This window comes from Phyllostomus hastatus, unplaced genomic scaffold (assembly GCF_019186645.2).
Source record: "Phyllostomus hastatus isolate PE091 unplaced genomic scaffold, TTU_PhHast_1.1 phas_scaffold_21, whole genome shotgun sequence".
Lineage (NCBI taxonomy): Eukaryota > Metazoa > Chordata > Mammalia > Chiroptera > Phyllostomidae > Phyllostomus > Phyllostomus hastatus.
Window position 1 is genome coordinate 34664646 of NW_025334017.1, and position 22380 is coordinate 34687025.

General features: G+C 45.1%; 1 protein-coding gene across 1 annotated transcript in view; it reads right to left on the minus strand.

The window, feature by feature from the left end:
• Positions 1–9504: 9504 nt before the first annotated feature.
• The window catches only part of EXT1 (exostosin glycosyltransferase 1), a 267805-nt gene continuing 254929 nt past the window's right edge, over positions 9505–22380 (minus strand). Inside the window, exons 8-11 of the mRNA XM_045861387.1 lie at positions 20649–20738; positions 15387–15547; positions 13012–13183; positions 9505–10053 (exon numbers count right to left, since the gene is read on the minus strand). Of these exons, the coding sequence (XP_045717343.1) occupies positions 9868–10053; positions 13012–13183; positions 15387–15547; positions 20649–20738 (609 nt within the window). The 3' untranslated portion in view covers positions 9505–9867. The remainder of the gene's footprint in view (positions 10054–13011; positions 13184–15386; positions 15548–20648; positions 20739–22380) is intronic.

The following is a 22380-nucleotide window of genomic DNA, read 5'->3' on the forward strand; positions in this document are numbered from 1 at the left end:
CTCCTAATACCCATTAACTGTCTCACTCAGTAAATGGTGGGTTCTTTGTGTTGCTACTTGCTATGGCTTTGAGGGTTTAGAAAAGCAACTTTCATCCTGATATCAATGGGTCCCAGGAAGCCCATGGCTAGCTTCCAGGGAATCCATGGAAAACCTTTTACAGCAAGGCAAATACTGCGTGCACACAGCTTCTGTATACCTCTGGCCAGAGATCATGGCTCTGAATCCTAAAGGAGCTGGAGACACCTAAAGGACAGTTGCTTTAGCATCCCATTGTAGCATGAAACCTACATGCCCAAATTCCATCTCTCACCAGACACAGTGCACCCACTCTCCTTTTAGGAAGAGCGTGGCTGTGCTTTTCCTCGCAGTGAAGACCCAGCGTGCAGTCCTCCTGTCCTGCACCCGGCATTCAGTATCTCGCTGCAGACCCTTGGTGATGATCGCGTGGAAAAGAATTGGCAACTGGGTGCACGTCGATATGTCATCTGGCCACCTGGGCATCCGAGTCCCTCATGCCAGCCCACACAAAGCTGCTAAAGTGTTTTTTGTTCACGAGGTTCCTCCTTGCCCCGCTCTCTGATGGAGGAACATTCTGGTGTTGCTGTGATAAAGTGGTCACGCGATGCTCTTCTCCTAGGGATGGATTGTATCTCCCTAAGATTTAGTTCATGTACGTATTTTCTTTGTTTTTACACTTTCAGCTCTCCGCCAGGCTTCAAATGACCATGGCATTGTAGTTTATGGGACTTGTGCTCATTGTAAGAATGAGAGTGAAGATCTTGTGCAACTTTCTATGTCCTATCCAAATATCCAACTCCATTTTTTTTCCATTTTAAGTCTCCATAGCCAGATCTTTCCTACAGATTTGGGAAACAGCATGCTTTCTGCTACCTTTGCATACTTTCTCCGACAAGTACAGTAGAATCAGATGTGACCCACATTCTAGCGTTTTGCACTGAAACGTTTATACTAGGAGGAAAAAAATGGGAATCAAGGGAACTATTACTATTATTATCACCATTACCCCTTACTTTACCTTTTTGCTGGGAGTACCTGCCTTTAGCCAACTAAACCAACCAAATCTTTGTGTTTCAAAGATGTCTCTCATACAGATGTAGGTCCTCACGCTTCCCTCTGCTACATATGTCAGACAAAGGATGTTGAGTTCATCTCCCTTTGTAAGTAATGCCCTTTCCCCCCTTTTTTCTGTCAGTTAAATTCCTATTTATTTATTTTAAGATTTTATTTATTTATTTTTAGAGAAGGGGAGGGAGGGAGAAAGGGAGGGAGAGAAACATCAATGTGTGGTTACCTCTCAGGCCCCCTACTGGGGACCTGGCCTGCAACCCAGGCATGTGCCCTGACTGGGAATCGAACCAGTGACCCTTTGGTTTGCAGGCTAGCACTCAATTCACTGAACCACACCAACCAGGGCAAATCCTTATTTATTTTAAGATGTCACTTAAACGCACATCTTCAATGAAGTCTCCCCCAAGACATGCTAAATGCCTACTCACCAACACTTCTGGCCTTGTTATACCATTAGTATAGTCTTTACTGCATTGTATTACACACACAACACTAGAGGAAAGTTGGTATGTCCTTTTAAAACTGCCACCAGACAGACCATCTGGAACAGGATCTCAATGACCTGACAGGACACACAACTTCCCTAGAGTCAGGATGGGACTCTACAAATCATACAAATCGTAGGAAAGAGGGAAAGAGGGGTGGACTCTCCAAAGGGAAACCAGGCTGCTATTGGTCCAGAAGAAGTACTAGCTGCCGGGGACCATGATATTTAAAACGCTGATCTCACCTATCAGTGGAACCTAATCAACAAAATAAACAAGCAAGCAAAATAGAACCAGAGACATTGAAATCAAGAACAAACTGACAGTAACCAGAAGGGAGGTAGGAGGGGATAGTGGGAGGGAAAGGGGGAAGGGTTTTCAGGAACATGTATAAAGGACACACGGACAAAACCAAGGTGGGAGGTGTGGCAGAATCAGGGGTGGAAGGTAGGGATGGCTGGGGTGGAGAGAGTAGTGGAGGGAAAATGGAGACAACTGTACTTGAATAATAATAAAAAAAATGCTTTTTATTAAAGCTTACCTGATAGGGATATTTCCAGAAGAGAGGAGGAAATATCTGAGAGGAAAGCTTTACTCTCACTCTTGTACTTCAACCTAGAGATGAGGTAAAAGGGACATGGTACCCAGAAAAACTTTTTAACACCCAGGAAGGTGGATATAGTAAACTGATCCCTCTGGAAGAAAAGCCAACACTGTTTTGCCACTAAAGATGATGTTTTGCTAATTTTTTCTCCTTGTACCCCAATTTTTAAAATATTTTAGCTGCCAAACTACAGTTGTTAACGTTTTCTAGCTAGATTTTTAGTGGGTAAGTTTAAATTTTCCTTCAGTAGGCATTCTAATACACTAAGATATCTTGTGAATATGCAGGAAAGCTTTTAAAAACTTTATAACATTTGATAAGACTCTGATTTATCCTAAGATCATGCAAACAAAGGTTATCTTTAGGAATATTTACCGCAGCCTAGATCCCATTCATTAGACACTGATTGAAATATGTACCACCTCATTTTAAGGAGATTTAAAAATACCTAAATATCCAACAGTTAGGAATTGGGTAAAGAGAATATAGAACAGCCATATAATGGAGAACTATGCATTCATTAGAACTTGATTGTTCAAAAGGACCTAATGACATGGAAATATGTTGACTATATATTAAGCTTTTAAAAAGCAAGTTATAAAATAGCATATGTATATATGTATCTTTGGGAGCAGTTAAAATAGCCTCCAAGTCTCCCTCTTTATAGCTTAACCTTTTTTTTCTTTGCTTTATTTTTTTCTAAAATGGGATGATCTGATTCTCTGATTAAAGACACATTTTAGTTTGTTTTACCAGTAGATTTAGCCAAGAAAACTAGGTTATTTGCAGTTGCGTTTGGGACAAAAATTCCAACTCAGCAAATAATTTATACTTTGGCAAAACATGTTTCTTTTTTAATGTAACTGAAGCCACCAGAAAAGAAACAATAATAACTGGCACCCAAACTTCATTTCAGTCCTGAACTACCTCAACTCTATTCCATTAAATGAGAATGAAAAACAGATCATTGCTCAAAAAAATTGGCTAGAAAATAAAAACTTGACTTTGCAAAATTTCGGCTGATGGATTGCCCATGGCTGAACGCGAGGATGATCTCATGTCGACAGGCTTTAAAACACGACTCGAATGGAAAACAAGAGATGCGGGAGACACTAGAAAGACCACGGTTTAATTTCGGCCAATATTAGTATCCTACACACTAAACTGAGTATGTTTCCTCTTTAACAGATTATAAAGAAGGTTCTTAAAATAAACCATTTTGGCAAAAATAAACTACTAATAGTGGGCAAGCATTGCACACTCTTTATTACATACCAGGTGCTATTTTAAGAACTTTCTATTTATTAACTCATTTAATCCTCACGAGACCTGTATCAGATATTGACTAGTTCTATTTTGAGGAAACTGAGGCCCAGAGAGGGCAGGTAATTTCTATCAGGCCCCAGAAGTACCGAGAGGCAGACGCAGGATTCGAACCCAGGTGGTGGTGTCCCAGAGACTGTGACCTGAGCCAGCACGCTTGGACAGCTCCTCCGAGTGAGGCCAAAGGTACAACACAACAAAACACCTTTGCACCCACTGCAGTGCGTGAGTCCCTGTGTTATCCTAAGTGCGAGCCTCTAACAGTAGACGACACAGCCAAAACCCCTCTCTTTGGAATTCCTGCAAACCAGAGAGACTGCACAGCATTAAGGAGGGCCCCTGTCGAATGACTCAGGCGTCCACCAATAACTGGTAGTTTCCTCTGGTCGTGACTAGACGTGGTGGAAAGGCTCGGACTATCAATCAACATCATCTTTTATTTATGAAGTGAGACTGCTCGTGGTGTTTTTGCAGGCTATCGCATGCACTGGAAACAACCAAAGGGTAGGACTGGACTGAATTTAAAAGCTGCCTCTCCAAGGAGACTTCTCATGTGTCCTCACGCTGGGGAATGATTTCATCATCGGTCACACCGCATAGATTTTACAAGTGACAGTGTCACCGCACGTTCCAGTTTGGAACCTGGGACTTTGCAAATTCCTTTCTGACCCTCCTCTGATAACGTATCGGCTTACCCTGTCCAAACGCACCCTGACTTCTCTCTGTTGCTTGAGAAGAGGGGGAAGAGGTTCCCCCAAATCTTTACTCCCTTGGAGGCACTTAGCACAGTGCTCAGTTGGTGGTAATTAATTGTTCAGAAACGATCTGTCCATAAATAGTTTTAAGTCAACATTTTACAGACAGGGCAAACTGAGTTACAGAACATAAGCTTTGAAGTAATAAAACAAATCAACACCCCCATGTAATTTGGCATTTGTTCCCCTGAAAATAATGTGGCATCAGTGCGCTGATGTCCTTTCTCTAAAAATGTCCAAAGAGAGGGTAGGAGAGGGGCGACAGAGCTAAAGAGAAGACGCCGCTGGCAAGGAAGAAGGAATAATGAGAGTGAGGAGGAGGGTCGCTGCTGTCCAGAACAGCGGTCCCACAGTGGCAGTGAGCCACCGCATGGCACTCACCCCTGGAACCATTTCTAAATTCTTTCGAGAAAAGCCAGCCTAATAAATGCACCACCAGCCAGTAATTCATGAGTTTTATGCAGTAGTTGAAACCGAAAGGGGTAATGACCACAGCTGTCAGGCTCCAGATGCTCTGGGGCCCGGTCTGCCATGTTGTCCCCGTGTCCCTGCGGAGGAACGCTGTGAACTGGGCACATCACCACCTCTCTCGCTCTGGCCTGCTTCCAACGGCACCAGCTGCACCTGGCCTGGAAGATGGCTGCTGCTGGCGGCCCCGTGGCCCCAGGCGGCTGCGAGGCTGCGAGGCTGCGAGGCTGCGAGGCTGCTGCGGCTGGCCCTCCAGCCAGCACATGTGGTCCAGCCTCAGCTGCCCGTCTCCCCCCAAACCTCCGTGCAAGCTTCGAGTTCCCCAGCACTCTGTCTCCCCCTGAAAACGGGCATCTTTCTGGGCTCAACAGGAGAGATGGAATGAAAACCACACAGATGAAAAGTCATGTCGTTTATTAATAATTTCTTTTGGCTTCTTCTATAAATTGGAAGGAAAAAGTCTTTGGTGACACTCTCTGTAAAACAATCCATTTGGATGGCAAACCCCAGGCATACAGTTACACAGGTTGGGGAAGTTAAATCAAGATCTATGGCTCTGTATCTTCTCACACCTCAGGGATTAACTGGACTAAGTCATCATCATCATCTTTAACAAATGGGGAAAACACTCCAGAAAAAACCTGCAGGAACACTACAAAAATGTGGGCAACGTATTCAAAAACTCTCCCAAATGTACATCATACACAAAATAAGGTCTACTTTTTTTTTTGTTTGCTCTACAACTTGCCACTTAAAAGAGTTCCAGTCTTCGATGTTTTTCTCCTACCTCTCGACAGGTCATATACATATTTTTCTCTCGAAACAAATAGACAAGGTTCATTGCACAGTAACCAGGTCATGTACATGGCCCTGCTTTTAGTGATAATTACAACCAAGGGAAAGGGCTGCATTCCTGAAGAAGAACAAAGAGCTATTGCAGAAATCAACTGGCCCTTGAGGCCTAAAAGGCAAATCGTTACAAAAATCGAGGAACCGAAAGGCTGGCTGGCTTGCCTTTTAAACGAGGGTGAGACCATCCATCCATGCTCGTCAGAGGGCGCAGCTGTCTCCGCGTTCCTCGCCTATTTAATTGGGCAGTGGCGGTCTCCTCCAGGCTCCTCACACGGAACTTACTAAAACTAGATCAGTGACAACTACAGACAATCCCTGCTGTGTAACCATCACGGCAGTACAATCCTTTGATTTTTGGCAAGGACAGAGAGGGAAGCTGGTTTCCGGGAGTCATCTTATTATTGAGATGATGCTGTAGTGAGTAGCTTTTGCTTCCAGAGCTCCTGCATGGTGTTACTGAATTAATGGGAGGAACTCTGTGCTTAGGCATCTTGACCCCCTTTTTTAAAGGTAAACTTGGAGTGAAGGAATAATCTAATGTTTCCCATGCGGAAGCTCTAGGACTGAGGGAGATGAGTCTGGCACAGCAGGTTTTATTAATACTTACTCACCGAGGACTCAAGTTACGACAACTTTGTCACCATCAAGCCTGCCTGCGAATGTGGGGCCAGCAGTGAAAAGAACATTCTTGGTTAAATCTGGCCCAGAATGACAACGCCTTCTGTGTGTGAGGTCTTCGTCCGCAGTTGCTGCAGATGGAAGCTAGGTAAATGAACTCAGCGAATGAGGTCCCGATGTACCAGCTACGTTTTGAATGCATTAACTATTAGAAGACAGGGACGTTTATATTTGAGAGCTTATAGCAACAGCTGGTACTTTTTAAGAAACCTGAGAAGTTTGCCTTAGCTTTTGAATCCATAAATCAGCCTGTCTAGCAAGAGTCTTATTCAGATTCTCACCTGGCCACATTTATCCTTTAAACAAGTTTGATTAAAATTTCACTAGTTCTTAAATCAAGAGCTGCTTTAAAAAAAAAACAGTACATAGGTCTATCCACACTCATTCATCTCACCCCTGATTCAAGCTCAGTAACCTTTATGAAAGGCCACTGAACAATATCTCAAGTGACCAGGTATTCCAGAACCTACTAGAACTGAAAAACAAAAATCATTCCTAAAGGAAAATTGAAGGAAGCAACCAAGATTGATCCTTCTTTGAGCACCATTTGGAACAAGAAGAAATGAAACTGTAATGCACAGAAGATTCCAGGTACCAGAGCTTTCACTTCCTTCTGAAGCATCCTATTGGAAGGGATGCCCATATGTCCAGGTAGACCCGCCTGTGTTATTTTTCATTATGCGACTACAATGATTATTTTGTGAATTTTTTCGTACAGTGTCAATGTTGGGTCCTTTTGTTGTTTTCAACAAAGGTGATGTATTTCAAGTATAGCATAAGACTTTTCCTTTATATGAATATATACACCATCTGAAAAAAGAACCTATGTTTAAGATCATGTGTGCTGACATGGAACTGGAGAGAGGCGCTATGTGGAAATTGTGAATGGTCCAGTCCTCTCGGGAGTTTCTGCATGCAATTCATTACGTAGTCGGCACTGCACTCCCTGCTCTTGGCTTCTTACCAATTCGTGTTGGCTCACTTAGGGACCTCTGGTTATCATTCAAGTTGGCTGAGAGATAACTCCTGACATCCCAGAGAGATGGCCATGATTTGTCAACTTGCTGCAGTGAATTACAGCTCTTTCCTTAGTGAATTAAAATGACATCTTACTGTCGGGTCTCACTGACTTGCTAGGCTTTGTTCAATTCCCAGCAGTATCTTCCAAGTAGGAAAAGAACATCCTAGCCAGCATCCCAAAGAGATTTTCTGAGAGAATGACTTCAAATGATATCATGGAGATTTAAAGTGGCTGAAAAGTATGTCAGAACCTGTTCTCATGTATAATTGCCATCTCCCCCCCACGCACACACAACATACATTGTGTGGAGAACATGCCCTGTGAGCTTTGTGACAGGTAAATCTGGCAGTTTTCTGAATCCAATCGTGTGCCTGTCTGCTACAATTAGGGGCGCTGCTCTGCAAGCCAAGAGGACACCATGAGTTTTAAGTTGGCTTACAGTCGCTGGGCAAAACACTGCATTCATTTTTGCAAAGGAGAAAGATACATGCATAATGTGGCAGTCCAAAAAAGTTAATTTAAATACAAATGTGCAAAGGTCAGATGAATAAGGATTAATTGCTACCCCTTCAAGTCACTGAGAGGTGCAGCTTGAACGGCACGAAACCTATTAGACTGGGTGGTTGAGAGAAAGAAACAAGGGCAGGGACCATGGACTTATGAACTATTTTTCAACAAATACATAAGAGATCATCACATCCACTTAGAAGAAATGTCGCATGTTTGAGAGTGAGATAAGGCTGGGTCATACTGGAGGAGAGAGCTGCTCTGAGTCATGCAGCCGCAGGGAAAGCCCCTTGCCTTGAAGTTCATTACCTGTGCGCCACTCACAGCGCAGCATCTGGACATGTGGGTCTGCTCTTTGCTCTGCCACTAGGTGCACAGTCACCTCTCTGGACCTCTGCAAACACCTAGTTTCACTTGTTTACAGCACCGTCCTTCCTTGCACTCTCTTGGCAAGGTCCTTGTTCTCGTCCACATGTCTACAGAGCAAGGATGAGTTACAGTCTCCTGGATTTATGGTCTCCACTGACCGAAGCCAAGCACTTGAAGTTATTTGAACATAATTCAGGGATAAAATTTTCTCCTAAAGAACACTGGAAATAAATTTATGGGATGTAGGAGAGTTTAGGGAGGAAAAACTGAAGGGGTTGTTTATTCACACAAGAGATAGTAGAACCCAATAATATCTTTCTCTTCTCTATTGTCTTGTCTTGAAGAAAGTATTTGGTTTCAGAAGTCTCCGCTCTATCATTTACAATGGAGTTAAGTGATATACGTTCATATATATTCATATATATTTTGTTTACATTTTGCAGTTTTATAATAATCAGAAGCTCAAAGCAGCATTTGCAGGGATAGAAATGTTCTTTTTAATGAGAAGCACAATTGAATGGCTCCAGATTTAAAAATTAAAGTGAAATAAAACAGCGTTCACATTTGATTCTGATTATTTTGTGTGTCAGATTCTTGCTCAAAACAACGTTTGACCGAAAATGGGATCAGGGTCCTAATGGTGAGGTTACTTCTGGGCAATCCTCACGTTCAAAGGTGAGAACTGATACCTTCTTACTTCCTTCTCAATGGAGAAGCTTCTCAAAACTTTGAGGTTTACACAAACATAAAAGAGCCTATTGTGCAAATAATCTGTTCCTTTCCATATACTCATTCTCAATATATGTTGTTTGCTTTTAAACCGAATCTTTCCCCAGCACTAAGCAGACGCATGCCCGTGGCTGAATGCCTAGTCCAGCACTCACCTCGGGCAAGAACTGGGTTACTGCTCTGGGGCAGCACTCCCGTCTCACTAGTATGCTGGCCGGCGAATCGTCTGGATGGTTCCTTGTGAAAACTGAGCTGGTCCTAGTTACCCCCACCCCCCCATTGAAAAAGATGACCATACTTACATATCTCAAAGTTTTCCATTAGAACTATCTACCTGGAAGTCATAATACTTTCTCTCATGCAGCAACATCTTAGAGATAAAAGTTCAAGTTGATCTGCAGATTCCAAGATCTGCAAATGGAAAACCGTTTGCACTGGCAATGTTGAATAATGAACTTGTCTTAACTTATGCTCAATTATTTCTTGACACTGGGGAGAGTGACTTACTGTGTTTTCCATGCAGTCTGAGCGTTTGTAACCACAGGAAACCCCGCACGGCCCATGGCCACGGTGTCTGTGGGAGGGGGAGCAGCAGCTTTGACACAGTCACAACCAACACAATTTTGATTAAAGAAAGAACTCTGGTTTTTAATAGTTTTGATCATTAAAAAAGTTTAAACCTGCATAGCAATCATTTCAAAAATAATTATTTAATGTTCCATAATTAAACTGTACACAACCTAGTCTTGGGACATAGAAGCCAGTGAGGTGAGTCTGGAGCAGTCCGGTGCAGTCCCAGGAGCCAGGAGTAGAGTTCTCATTGGCCTGTTCTTTTTTTGTTTTTGTTCCGTCATTCCGTTCACGGGAGTTTATTTGGATACTTGGCACAGTCTGGCTCCGCGGCTGAGCGGATCTGCACTGGGAAGAGAGAGCAGCTTGACCCCGGTCCCTTCTCGCTTCCCCTCCCCCACTCGGCGGGATTCCTCAAAGTCGCTCGATGTCTCGGTATTTCTTCCTCAGAATAGAGACCTGGTCTTTAAAGAGGACGGGGTCGAGCCTCATCTGAGAGTGGATCAGCGGCATGTAGCCAAACCAGCTGGCAAACGTATTCATGCAGCTCTGTCGCTGGGCAAAGTGGTCGGGGTCAGCCCAGCGGGAGGCCCGGGAAGTCTGGGGAGAGGAAAGAGAGAAGGAAGACCATGAGCCAAGTGCAAGGTGAGACGGCGACACTGCAAAAAAACCGTCAGCCTCCCCAGCACGCTGCAGACCTCGGGGTCTGGCCTGGACAGCAGACCCCTGTCCTTGCGCCTAGTGAAAAGTCAAGCACCGGTCCTAGGTTTTTCAGGAAAAACCCAGGCAACCTTCCTAGATGCTAAATGCACACACACGAACGACGATCCCCATTGAACCACTGATTCTCTGCTTGGTAAATGACCTGCCAATTTTACAGCTACTGTGGTCACTAAGTATAAAACTCAGATATAACTAACAATGTGTTTGCACTTTCAAAGACAGTTTTCTACAACTTTCTTGTTTACTCGGTTGATTTTGGGTAAGCAGAAAGGATGGATACCATCTCTTGAGCACTCTGGGTTGCCTCTAAGGTTGGCTAAATATTTTTAGAGCATGAAAATGACTGACGTGGATTTAAAAGAAAGCCTTAAATGACTTGAGTGCTGACATTCAAACAGATGAACTATGCCTAATGTCTTTAAAACCACGTTTTTATGAAACAAGGAAGAGGTGGGTTGCCTAATTGTGGGAACAGACACAGCAGGTTTACGTCATTATGCAGCCGTTTAATGATGTGTATGTATGTGTGTGAGGTCACTGTGCTTCAATCCCCACACACTGTTGGAAAATACTTTCACAGGAAGGTACGTCTGACTGTGAAAATCACCCAGAGTCACTTGAAAACAAGCGTCAACCTGCCTGAAAGTAACCGCTGAAGGCTAATACAAACGCCGAGTACTGGGCAGCAGAAAAACAAACAGAAGGTGATCTGTAAAAAGTGTTTTCTCGATGTTCATTTGAGCCTCACAACAACGTGGTCAAGTTCCATACCTAGGGAATCACACCCCCACTCCATCGGTGAGGAAGTAGGTTCAGGGAAGTCAAAATGATCTGTTCTGGGCTGGAAAGGGGCAGAACTCGACTCGGCTTGGTAAGTCACGTTAAGCTGACCATCTGGGTTCATGACAGAGCAGACAGCTGTCGCTTTGTTCCTACACTGGCGTGAGCATGCAGGACATTTCTGATTGGCCCACTCCTTCCCAAAAGGGAAGAACCCCCTTCCTCCTGGCAAGTGCTCTCTTATGCAAAGGGGAATACTGTTCTGAGCTTAAGCTTATTCTTATTTTCTCTTCAAAATAATTTGTTTAAAAGCCTGTTGAATTACTCAAGTATCTTTTTTGTCTCTAGATTTTATTTTGCATCAACCAACATAGTAGAGAAGATATCTTTCCAGTGTAATACAAGTACAATCTTCAAGCATGACATTCATTTATTTCAGGAGTCATACAAACATTTAATAAACAAATGCGTTTGATGGGAAGAATGGGGCAAATACAGTAGAAATTTAACTAGACACATCTAGTGAGACTTAAGGCTAAATTTAGATTTGTCCCCAAAGGGTGTGTAAAAGTACTAGAAATATTGGTTCAATAGCATTAGGCAAACCTGTGAGAAGGGCATAAAACCAACCCCTAAGAAATCATGTGTCATTAGAGTTCTACCTCAAATCAGCACCTAACCTCAGGGAAGTTCACAGAACTCTCTGAGCAAATAATATAAAGGAATGTTGTATCCTTGAGATAATATATATGAAAATGCCTGGGCACAGAGTAGACACTTGATATATCTTGCTTAGGTGTGAACATCCTTTCAGCCTCACTGACAGAAACAGTCCTGCAAATCGTCTTGCTTGTTCTTTCTGTCGTTACAGGGAAACCGAATTTTCTACTGGACACTTTGCTCACTAAGGAAGCAGCTGTGTCAGAAACAGGGTCCAGCACAGTGCCTGACACAACCTGTGCATGTTCAGTAACTATCAGATGACTGAGATCCATGAACTGAAAAGCCTATACATGTGTTGCTCTTACTAAACCTAATGAATGAAAAACCATCGACTGTGAGGCATGGCTGAGTTTTCCTTTGCAAACGCTAGATTTGTATGACTTCCAGTACTTGTTAGAGCATGGTAAATGGAAAACCCTAGACAACGGAATTGATAAAACCATGTTCAAATACGTCCTTGAAGGCTGACTCAAATCCTGTTGGATGATGCTCTCTGGTTTAACTTGGGCAGATCTAAAAGGCCGTACTTGAGGTTTCTGAGTTCTTACTCATAGCACTGGGCCTCTCCTCAATGAATGACGAGCTTCCGCAGATACAGACCATCCTCACACTGGACCCCAGGGGGTGGATGGCTGAGCAGCGGAAAGAACAGAGCCCGGAATTCAACTCCCAGTTCTGTCTCTGACACTGAGCAACTTGTAGCAATATGCTTAAGTTCTCTGGGTCTTAGTTCCCTTACTTGTAAAAAGAGAAGGTTGGATTTTATTTCCTTTCCAGTATCTTTAATGCTCAACTTTTATGACTCCATGCAATATTTTACTTTGATAAAATTTTCCCTATATGTTATCTCACCCTTGGAGGTAGACTTTCCCATTTTCATTTTACAGATGAGCCAACCGAGTTCCCGAAGGCAACCGACTTGCTTACAGCTCATAAATGCTGGCTCCGGAACTGGAAATCAAGCACTGTGACGCCTGGTCTGCCACGTGGTGCTTGTCCAGCCCACGGGCGACCGCCTGGGGGCTGTGTTGAGAGTATCATTGGCTATTCATTAAATAAAGCACTGATGGTCACCTTACGTAAATTCTTTAACTCTGGAGAAGGTGTGTCTTTCTCATGCCACCTTGTAGTCATATGAAAGCTTTTGTATTCTTGACATAAAGATCTCCTTGACTAATGTCTTCCCAATTATCCACGTGTCAAGTGTATCCTCCCTCAGAGTGTTTGGATTATGTGTTTTCAATACATCTCATGCTTCCTAGAGGAGCAGTGAGTCCTCGTTACCTCCAGGTGAACCACCAGCAAGCGGAGCAAGGGGGAGTGTTCTCTTACCTGTCCCATCATTGTCTCCTTATACTGCTTCTTCTGGGTCACCTTGATGGGAGGCAATTTTGTCACAGCAGACACCAGGAAATTCATGAGAATGTCCTCACAGTTGGCCAGTTGGTCCACCATGTTCTTCAGGCTGGCTGGCAGATAATGGGTGTACAGGTAGTGATAATATCTGTGAAATCCAAAGACATTCCTGGGGTGAGCATCATTATACACACGGTGGTCTTCTTTGACAGAAAACATATACCCATTCTTTGGATCCCCAACATGTCACAGATGATGATGATTACAAGTATGACTTATATGGATCTCACCATACAGCTGGGGCAAAAGTAGGTTTACAGTTATTTGTATGGAAAAGAATAGGTAATAAATAATACAAGAATAAACTGCGTTTCACGCGCTCACAACTGTAAACCTACTTTTGCCTCACTCTGCATGCCAGATAATGTTCTAAAGTGCTTCACAACGAATGTTTCATCTAATTTTTCTAAGGAATCTATGATGTAGGTACTACTGTTATCCTCATTTTGCAGATAAAGGTGCAGACATGCATGCAGATACAGCTTGCCCAGCCTAACTTCAATAGCACGCTGGTTGGTGAGAAACAGAATACTGAAATGGCAAGAATTTACTTACATATAATACAGGTATCCTTATAAGCTGCTTTACAATTTTAATTATTGGCTTTATCAGAACTATACTTAAGACTACCCCATAGCTTTGAATCCACCAATATACTATTCTATTTCAGTGGCCTATAAACCATCTATTTCAATAGTAATTAATCTGGTGGTCAATCACTATGGAGAACTTATATTAATCTGAATTATTTTCACCCTACTATATTTTGGAGAGACACAGAGTATGTGTTTCTAGAAAAAACTCATTTGAATGAATCTGATTCATTAAGTGACGGTGGCAAGAAGAAAGGGAACCACGAACTTCCAAGAGGTAGACTCCTGAGATGAAGACTCAGTCAGTCTGAATGTTTGTAACACGTGCATTTCCAGCTCTGTCTTTGACATGGCAAGATCCTCTATTCTTCACTATGAAGGACTAGGTTAAGATTGGTGTGTTTCCCTTACTAAGGTAGAAGAGTGGGGATTTCATTTAGTATTAAGTCAGGAACACTAAATAATTTGGTCATCATACCCAAGTGCCCTGGCTTTAAAAGACCATACATGCAAACACCTCCCAAATTTTTATCTCCATCCCTTACCTCTCTCATCATGTTTGGATGTCTTGCCAAGCCCAAGACCAACTCCTGCATTTCCTCTAACACCTATGTCATCTACAGCTATCTCTATCTGCTGGTAGCTACTCTATCCTGCTAGTTCTTCAGGTCAGAAGCCTTCTGTATCCAATCTGTCAAGATATCATCACACTGGAGCATCTTCAAAGTATGCCAATCAGATCACTACTTACCACCCCCATGGATCACTTTCTTGCCCCAGGCTCTCCCATCTCTGGCTTGGATACTGTCACTCACCTCCCACTAGGTCTCCCTGCTTCTACCCCGGCCCCCTTAGAGTCCACCCTCAGCACAGCCTCCAGAGTGCATGCTTAAAGCTAAGACAGATTGCTCTGCTCAAACCGCACGTCACTGAAAGGAAAGTCAAGTCCTTCACCTGGGCTCCCAGGACCTCCCTCACCTGCTTCCCACTCCACTCTGGTCCCATCGATCTTCTTGATATTCCTCCAATAGTCTGCCTCGAGGCATCTGTTCCAGCTGTTTCCCAGGCCTTAACACTCTTCCTACGGACATTCTCTTGGCTGCCCTCCTCTCCTCCTTCCAATCTCGGTTCAAATCTCATTTGCTGCAGGAGGAGCACCCCAGCCACCCCCTAATCTGCCCTTTCTCTTTCGTTTCTTCTAATCCTTCACCTGCTCTGCTTTGCCTTTGTGCTATGTGACATCTCCCCTTAACATACTATAGAACCGCATGTGTATTGCACTTCCCCTCGTTAGAATATAAGACCATCGTCGATGGGGCACTTTTTCTGTTTTACTCAATGGTAAATCCCAAGCACCTATAACAGTGCTAGGGGATGGGGGTGGGGGGGCTCAATTAAGTATTTACTTTTGTTCTTGGTATTCTAAGTATTCAGTTACTCAATACCCCTTGCGATGTCCACACTTCAAAGGAACTGAAGACATTACTTTAATTTCTGGAAATGCAATAAGCCAAGAGATCTTATTGGTTTCAAAGACACATGCCAGTTACACCAACAAATCTTAAAAGAGGGATGCAACTTAATTTTCCCTTAAGGTTGTTAACAAGATTCGGCCAAAGTTCCCACATACGCGGCAGTCAGAAGCTAACAGAAGGAGTATGGAGAAATCTAAACATGCGAGACGTGTAAATTCCTCACTTGTGGTAAATAGCAGCTCCAGTCAACACCATGGAGTAGTCGTTTGTCCACTTGGACGTGTAGCCCCACCGCTCCTTAGAGTTATCCCAGAAATGGCTGCGTGCAGGGTACCCCACAATCCTCTCGGGGAAGCTCTGCCAAACGGTGAAGGCGAAATCCACCTGCAGGCAGAACACAGGCCACACAAGCAATCAGCAGGGTTAACCATGTCCACAAACATCGCCTGCCCCCGCTGCTGACTCCCAACGCGGAACCCACACCCATCTCGAAACTTTGGTTCCGCGTATTCATCAGCAAATTAAACCGACTGCTTGACATTTTGCCCCATAATTATGCACATTTTAATGTCTTCTGTTACAGAAACTTCGGATCACTGCAGAAATGAAAAACATTGGCTGGTGTGTCCTTTAGAAATCCAGTCTGTTCAAGCTACACGACAAGTCAAAAAAACAGTTGCTTCCTCCCCACTCCCGATGGCACACGTGGCCGCTGATTCACGGGCGGCACCAACGCACCTGTTTTATAAACGGGAGCAGATTTCCTACACACACAGGCGGAGGATGAATGTACAGCACATATCAGAACCAGCACACAGCAAAGCCAAAGGGACTAAAATAAAAGCGTCCTTTTAAGAGCGAGAGAAAAGACGTTTAAAACAGCCCCCAAGTTCTAACAGAAACATGACGCAGACATCATCAAGGAGCAGCAATTCAGGCCTCTCAGTCTGAAGACGCGTAGTGCCAGGGAGGCCTAGAGAAAGCATCCACAGTGAAAAATCACCAAGAGTAAGTGGGGACCAGGCCAAGGGAAACCACGGGATTATTTTAAAGGAAATGCAGCTATAAGACTCTTCAGTGCTTATAACAACTCAAAGCAGGTACCCCTGAAAATCCTGTAAACTAACATTTATAATTAGCCAACAGTCTATCTTCAAATGTGTAAGCTCATGTCTTATACTTTCTATGGTTATTTCATGGGTGATAAATAAATAATATAGAAAGTAAAAATAAAATAGTAGTTAAAGAATCACAGAATGCTCATAATTGTGTAATGCTTATAATGGGTATCGGTGCTTAGATGTTTTAACTCATTGAATCCTATGTCTGCGGAAAGGTAATTTTATATTCTCAGATTTACAGAGAGGGAAGCGCAGGTCCGTGGAGGTTCAAATAAGCCACCCGAGATGGCAAGTGGCAGAGCCGACGTTTGAACCTAGGCCGTGTGCTTCCTGACACAGTGTGCACTGTTTCCATAGCCTTTCTCTTAGCTCTGCTGCCCCAGTGAGGAAAGCAATTTATCTTAGACAGACTACACACTCACCCTACAACCTTTGCTCTGATTCTTCTTGATAAGCAATAGAAATAAACTTCATTTCTTCCACCAATAGTTCAAGTCTCAGCACAGTGATTTCTCAGACGTTCAGGAGCAGAGCAACTAACTTTTCCTGACAACTAAAAGGTGAAAACAACCCCAATTCTGTCAACTGATGAATAAACAAACTAAATATGGTATAGTAATACAATGGAATATTATTCAGCTTTAAAAAGGAATGAACTACTGATCCACGCGACAACATGGACAAACCTTGAAACGTTATGCTGAGTGATGGAAGCCACACAGAGAGGCCACACAGTATACAGTTCCACTTACATGAAAGTCTGGAACATGCCAGTACATAGACACAGAAAACAGACTGGTGTTTCCTAAGGTTAGGGCATCACTGACTAATGGGTGTGGGGTTTCCTTTTTGGGTCAAGAAAACGTTTTAGAGTAAGACAGAGGTAGTGGCTACACACCACTGTAAATGCACTCCATGACACTAATTATACACTTTAAAATGGTCAACTTTGTGTCATGTTGTCATTTACCTCAACCCAAAGAAAAGACACAGCAAAGAAGCCTAGCTCAGTATTTCCCAAGCCTTCATCATATGTGTAACATTTTTCCCGTCTTTGCCACATTCCCAGGCCACACGTTCAATGACTGACTTAACATTTTTCTCTCAACTGCCTACTCCTTCCCCCCCACCCCCCACAGGCCTCATTCCAGGCAAACATGTCAGTGAACTCCTAGGTTTGATTGCTGGCCCCAGTATTTTCTAACAAACACTAAAGGAAGTTGATACTTGTCAAAATTAAACACTTGCTTGCCAGGAACCATGTAAAACTAGTTCATGTGCGCCAACCACGTTTTGAGAAACGCCGGCCCGTGTGATCTGCAGGATCCTTCTAGCTCTGAATTTTGGGGGCTTAGAACTCACCATTTTTCTAAGCAGCTGTCAATCCCATGTTTTATGAACATCTAGTTGGTGTCCTATCTCACGAGGGCCTCAACCACGTAGCTCCATCCCCCTACACGAGAACATGCGGGTTGTGATAACTTGCATGCTGTGAGCGGTGTTCAAAGCTCAGGAGGCCACTGGGGCGGGGCGGGGGGGGGGCAGTATATTGTGCCGCCCGTTGTCAAAGAAACCCGCCTGGCTGTGGCTGTCGGTGCTCTTTGGGGGTTTGGGGGTTTCCATTACTCTTTGAGAAGGAAACACGTGCGCTGGAAACTACCAGAGAACCCGATGGGGTGTTTTCGTCACGTGCATTCCTCACTATCTCAAAGCCGTTTCAAGTCATTTCAAAGGGACTCCAAAGCAAATTCAGATAAAGCTGGGATTCCTGCGAGTTCTGCTCTCACGCTGCTGATCATTAGCACACCAAAGAAGGCAAAGGTCAGCGTGTGGCCTTTTCTCTTCGAAACCAACAGCTGTTTTCTTTGGAGAATTTGCTGCGGCCCAGATACATGTAAATAACTATAAACCAACTACATCTAATACCCTTTCAAGGAGGCTGTGTAAAAATTTCTCCCGAATACTACAGAGAGACATTTAAACAAGCTAAGAATCCTTAGAGAAGAAATCAAACGAACCAGCATCTATTCACCTTAAAAAGGAGAGAAGAGAGAAATTCTGTCCTGGACCATTTCAGGCAACACAACCGCCCCACTGATCAACATGCACCTGTAAACCAGACTGCCAGCCTCTTAAATTTGCATATGATTTTCAACCCACGTTGAGTTCTAATTACTTCACATCCAACACATGTTCCTCCCAGTGCACACTGAGTGGCTAGGGCTGCTTTTCTTTGAAAATAATTTCACCAGCACACGGCCACATCCCAGAAGTGGAGTGTTATTTGACCATGGGACAGGGAACAGCGAATCCTGGAGTGACCCTGATCGCCTGGTGCCCAGGGGAAGATGTACGATGATGAATCAGTACCTCAGGAAATAGGACAATGACTTAGGGGTCTGCTGCTGTCGTTATCCTGACCGTGCATTCCACCACGCCGTGGGATGCCTTCCTGTGTCTGCTCTGAGATCCCCGCTCTGCCCTTTCTGCCATGCTCCGCACCCTGAGACGCTGGGACCCTGTGCACGGCACCGCCTGGTCTTCCCCGCTGGCAGGGGGCTGATTGCGTGAGGTCAGGGGGAGCCTTCCGCAGAAAAATGGAGGTGAGACAGAGGGAGAGGTGCCCCCAGCTTTGGCACCAGACTTCCGCCAGTTGCCACGTCCCTCCATGATCGCTCCCTCGTAGGGCAGCCTCTTCTCCCCAGTTCCTTCTCTTGGGGGCTCTGGAAACACTATTGCCTTCCCGGCTCCTTCAAGCCTGGGGTAGGAGCTGTTTCCTGTTCTTGTTACTCTCCAGGTGCCTCACCATCTCTTGTGCCGCCCTTTTAACCCCACCCACCTTTCTGAATAACCCCAAACCCCTCCATTTGCACCTTGTGGCTTGAATTGCTTGCTGCCAAGACTCTGATGGCTATGGGCAGAAACTGTGTAATCAAAGCCCCTGGCTTGCAGACCTGAACAAAGAAATCCCTCAACAACTACTTGCTGAATGAACGTGCGCCTGGGACGCCAGCCTCCCTTGCAGGAAGCAGCAGACAAACGCGAGCAGGGTGTCCATACCCTGTTTTCCATTGCGGTCTTTCCCTTTGAATCACAAGTGCATTTTCTCCCCCGACCCCTTCCTCCTGCCGACTGACGCAGGATGCTATTGGCTGTGTGTTCGTTCACACGCTAATGCCCTCAGCATGCGTCTCTCCGATCATTCATTCGCCAAGTATTTATAGAGCTTCGGCTACCTAGAAAGCATTGCACCAAGGGGAGGCCCAGCATGCTTTGTCCTGGGGTTAGCTAGGTTGCCCTTGCATATCACATTTGTTCAGCTCCATCTGACGGACACTGGAAGCCGACATGGAGTTTCAAGAGGCACCGGGACGGGTAGCTCAGGATAACACTGAGTCTTGCCTACGTGGGCAGCAGGCCATTCGGACCAGACTGGCCTTCAGGAAAGTACGTGCTGGGAAGTGCCCACGTGTAAATTGAAAGAAAAATGATTAAGAATAAAAAGGACAAAAGGAAGGGAGAAGGGGAAAGTATAAGTAGCCAAGTCTCCACACTTTTTAGCGGCTACCATTAATAATGCATTTTCGAATACACTACATTTTTATATAACTGTCTTTGGTCCCTCGCATGGTTTAAAGTAAGGTTGCAGAGATCAATACTCATTCGAGTTGTAAAAATTGCTTTTCTACCATATCTATCTTTCCTCTGCTCTCTCGCCTCCTTCTCCTCCTCACATATTCTCTGTGCAATCTTATTTTTGGCACAAATACCTGAATGTCTGAAATAGCAGGGATCTCCATCTCGGCCTTAAAGAGAAACTGTTTGCTCTTGTGTGGGTGAAAGGGAACGAGCACGTTAAAGCAAGACAGGAAGGCTGCCTCTGGAGCCCAGTACAGTGTTCCCTAACAGAGGCCACACCCACCCACACTGGCATTCAGGTAACTGGGGAAGGACGGGGCTGCTTGCTCCGGGCAGTGTGGATTTGAGATCATGCTAAACAGGTGCCCCCTCCCGCCTCCTGCCTCCCGTTGGTTCTTCTGTGCACCTGCCGGCAGCTGTGTTGTTTAAGAACAAAAAAAAAATGAGGGCAAGCAGGAGGGGAGAGGTGAGGTTCAGCCGTGCAAATGAGGAGCCAATTAGCAGGGAAAACAAAGGGGAAGGTGCCCTCATCAGGTGCCAGGTGGTGGCAAGGTGCTCACAGGCACTGGCTTGATTAAAAGCAACTCTGCAGGAAGTTTTGAAAAATGTTTCCGATTTGGCCAAGGCGCAGGAAAAAGCAGCACTGGCACCTTGGGGTTTGGGGTGGTGTGGCTGCCCGAGGTGCCCGCCGCCCACTCTTCAGGGGGGAAGGGGGGAGCGCTCACCTCCGTGGTGGAAAGTACGGTGTCCTCATCCAGGCTGAGCACTGCATCTGTGACGATGTTGTCATAGGGCAGAAAACGGCTGCTCATGACCTGGGAGTGACCACAAAGCAAGCAGAAGGGAAGCAATTAGGAGAGAGGGAAGTGAAGTAAATTTCGAGTTTTGTTTTCAAGCCAATTCCCGAACCTCAACCTTCAGAAAGAACATTCTAGCACGAAGTCACCCCTCACCGTAGAAGACTTCCTTTTCTCATCAGTGCTGACTCCTGGGTTTCACCATTTGGGAACCTACCGGGTACAGACACGTTGCTAGTTAAGGAGGGCGAGGAGGTGAAGAAGATACCTTCCCCGTGCGTGCGGGAGGAGCTCCTAGTCTGCAGAGACCAAGATCGGGATGACCGGTCCTCGCCTGATGTGAAAAGCACTGGGAGCTCAGAGGATACTGCACCAGCCACTTGGAAGAGCGGACACAGCCCCCCAAGAACAAGGGCCACTGAAGCAGGACTTGGATGGGCAGGAATTCACCGGGCATAGACAGAAATGAGGCGTCGCAGACAGAGCGCTCGGCAGATGCAAAGGCACAGGGGAGAGAACCAACACCCCGAGGCCAGAGAAGAGCAGACGGATGGAGCGACTGGTCCCAAGTGTGGGACACACACCGCGACAGGGCCCGGTCATTGTTGGAGGTGTGCGCACAAACACCTGAAAATCCTACCATTGACTTATTTTAGCACAGATTAGAAAAATATAGAGACACATGCATATCAGTAGCTATAGCAATAAAACACAGTAGTCATTTAAAAATAATTTCACTGAAATGAAAAGCTGAGTAAAAATATTAAATAAACGATAGCATTTGTGGTGCGTGGATTTCGGAGCATCGTGAAGGCGGTATGTGGATAGTCTGGGCAACTCCTGGGTCCAGCGTGGTGAGCTGTGTGTGGAGGGGGGAGCTTTGGGGCAAGGGGACCATTTAGAAAACTGACGCTGGAGAGATGACTCTGTGACAGCCACACCTTCGATCTTTGTGTTGAACACACCATAGAAAAAAATCATAAGAATGATTACACCATAAGAATGACCAACAAGTCTGAAACATTAACAATGTGCCAGGAAATGTTTCGAGGTCTTTATGTCACCTCTTTTCCTCCTCATAACAACCCCACTTAACAGGTGAGGAAATGAAGGCACAGAAACGTGACGTGACTTGCGCCCGGATGGGCCCACCAGCACTTTCATCCCGGATGGTGTGATTCTCTAGATCAAGGTCCTCAGCCACCACGTGCCACCCATCTTGGGTCTGAAAAGGACCTCACAGGCGACTCTGGGGCACACGTGGCAACCTCACATTCACCACCTTCCTCAGGAAGTTATCGCAACAGTCACGACATCCTCCCTGAATTCACACTTGGAAACCCAAGAGGAAAGCCACTCAGACGCTCAACTCTCGAGGCACAGAAGCCATGGAGGGAAGCAACTGGACACTGGACACAGAGGGAAAAGGCAGATACCTAACCTGGCTGCTGACACTGTCTTCTCCACACATGTGAGGATCCGCCCTCCCACTCCAAAGAGGCGTAGGCTGTCTTTACGCCAAGAACCAGCTCTCCCCCAGGCCTCGTCTCCCACTGGGCATGCCTGCCTGTCAAGCTGCTGGGGGGCCTGTGACTTGGGAGGACAGGAAGGGTCCACTCGAGCCCATCTCTGGGAGCTCCGGGGACGCTCCTTCAGCATC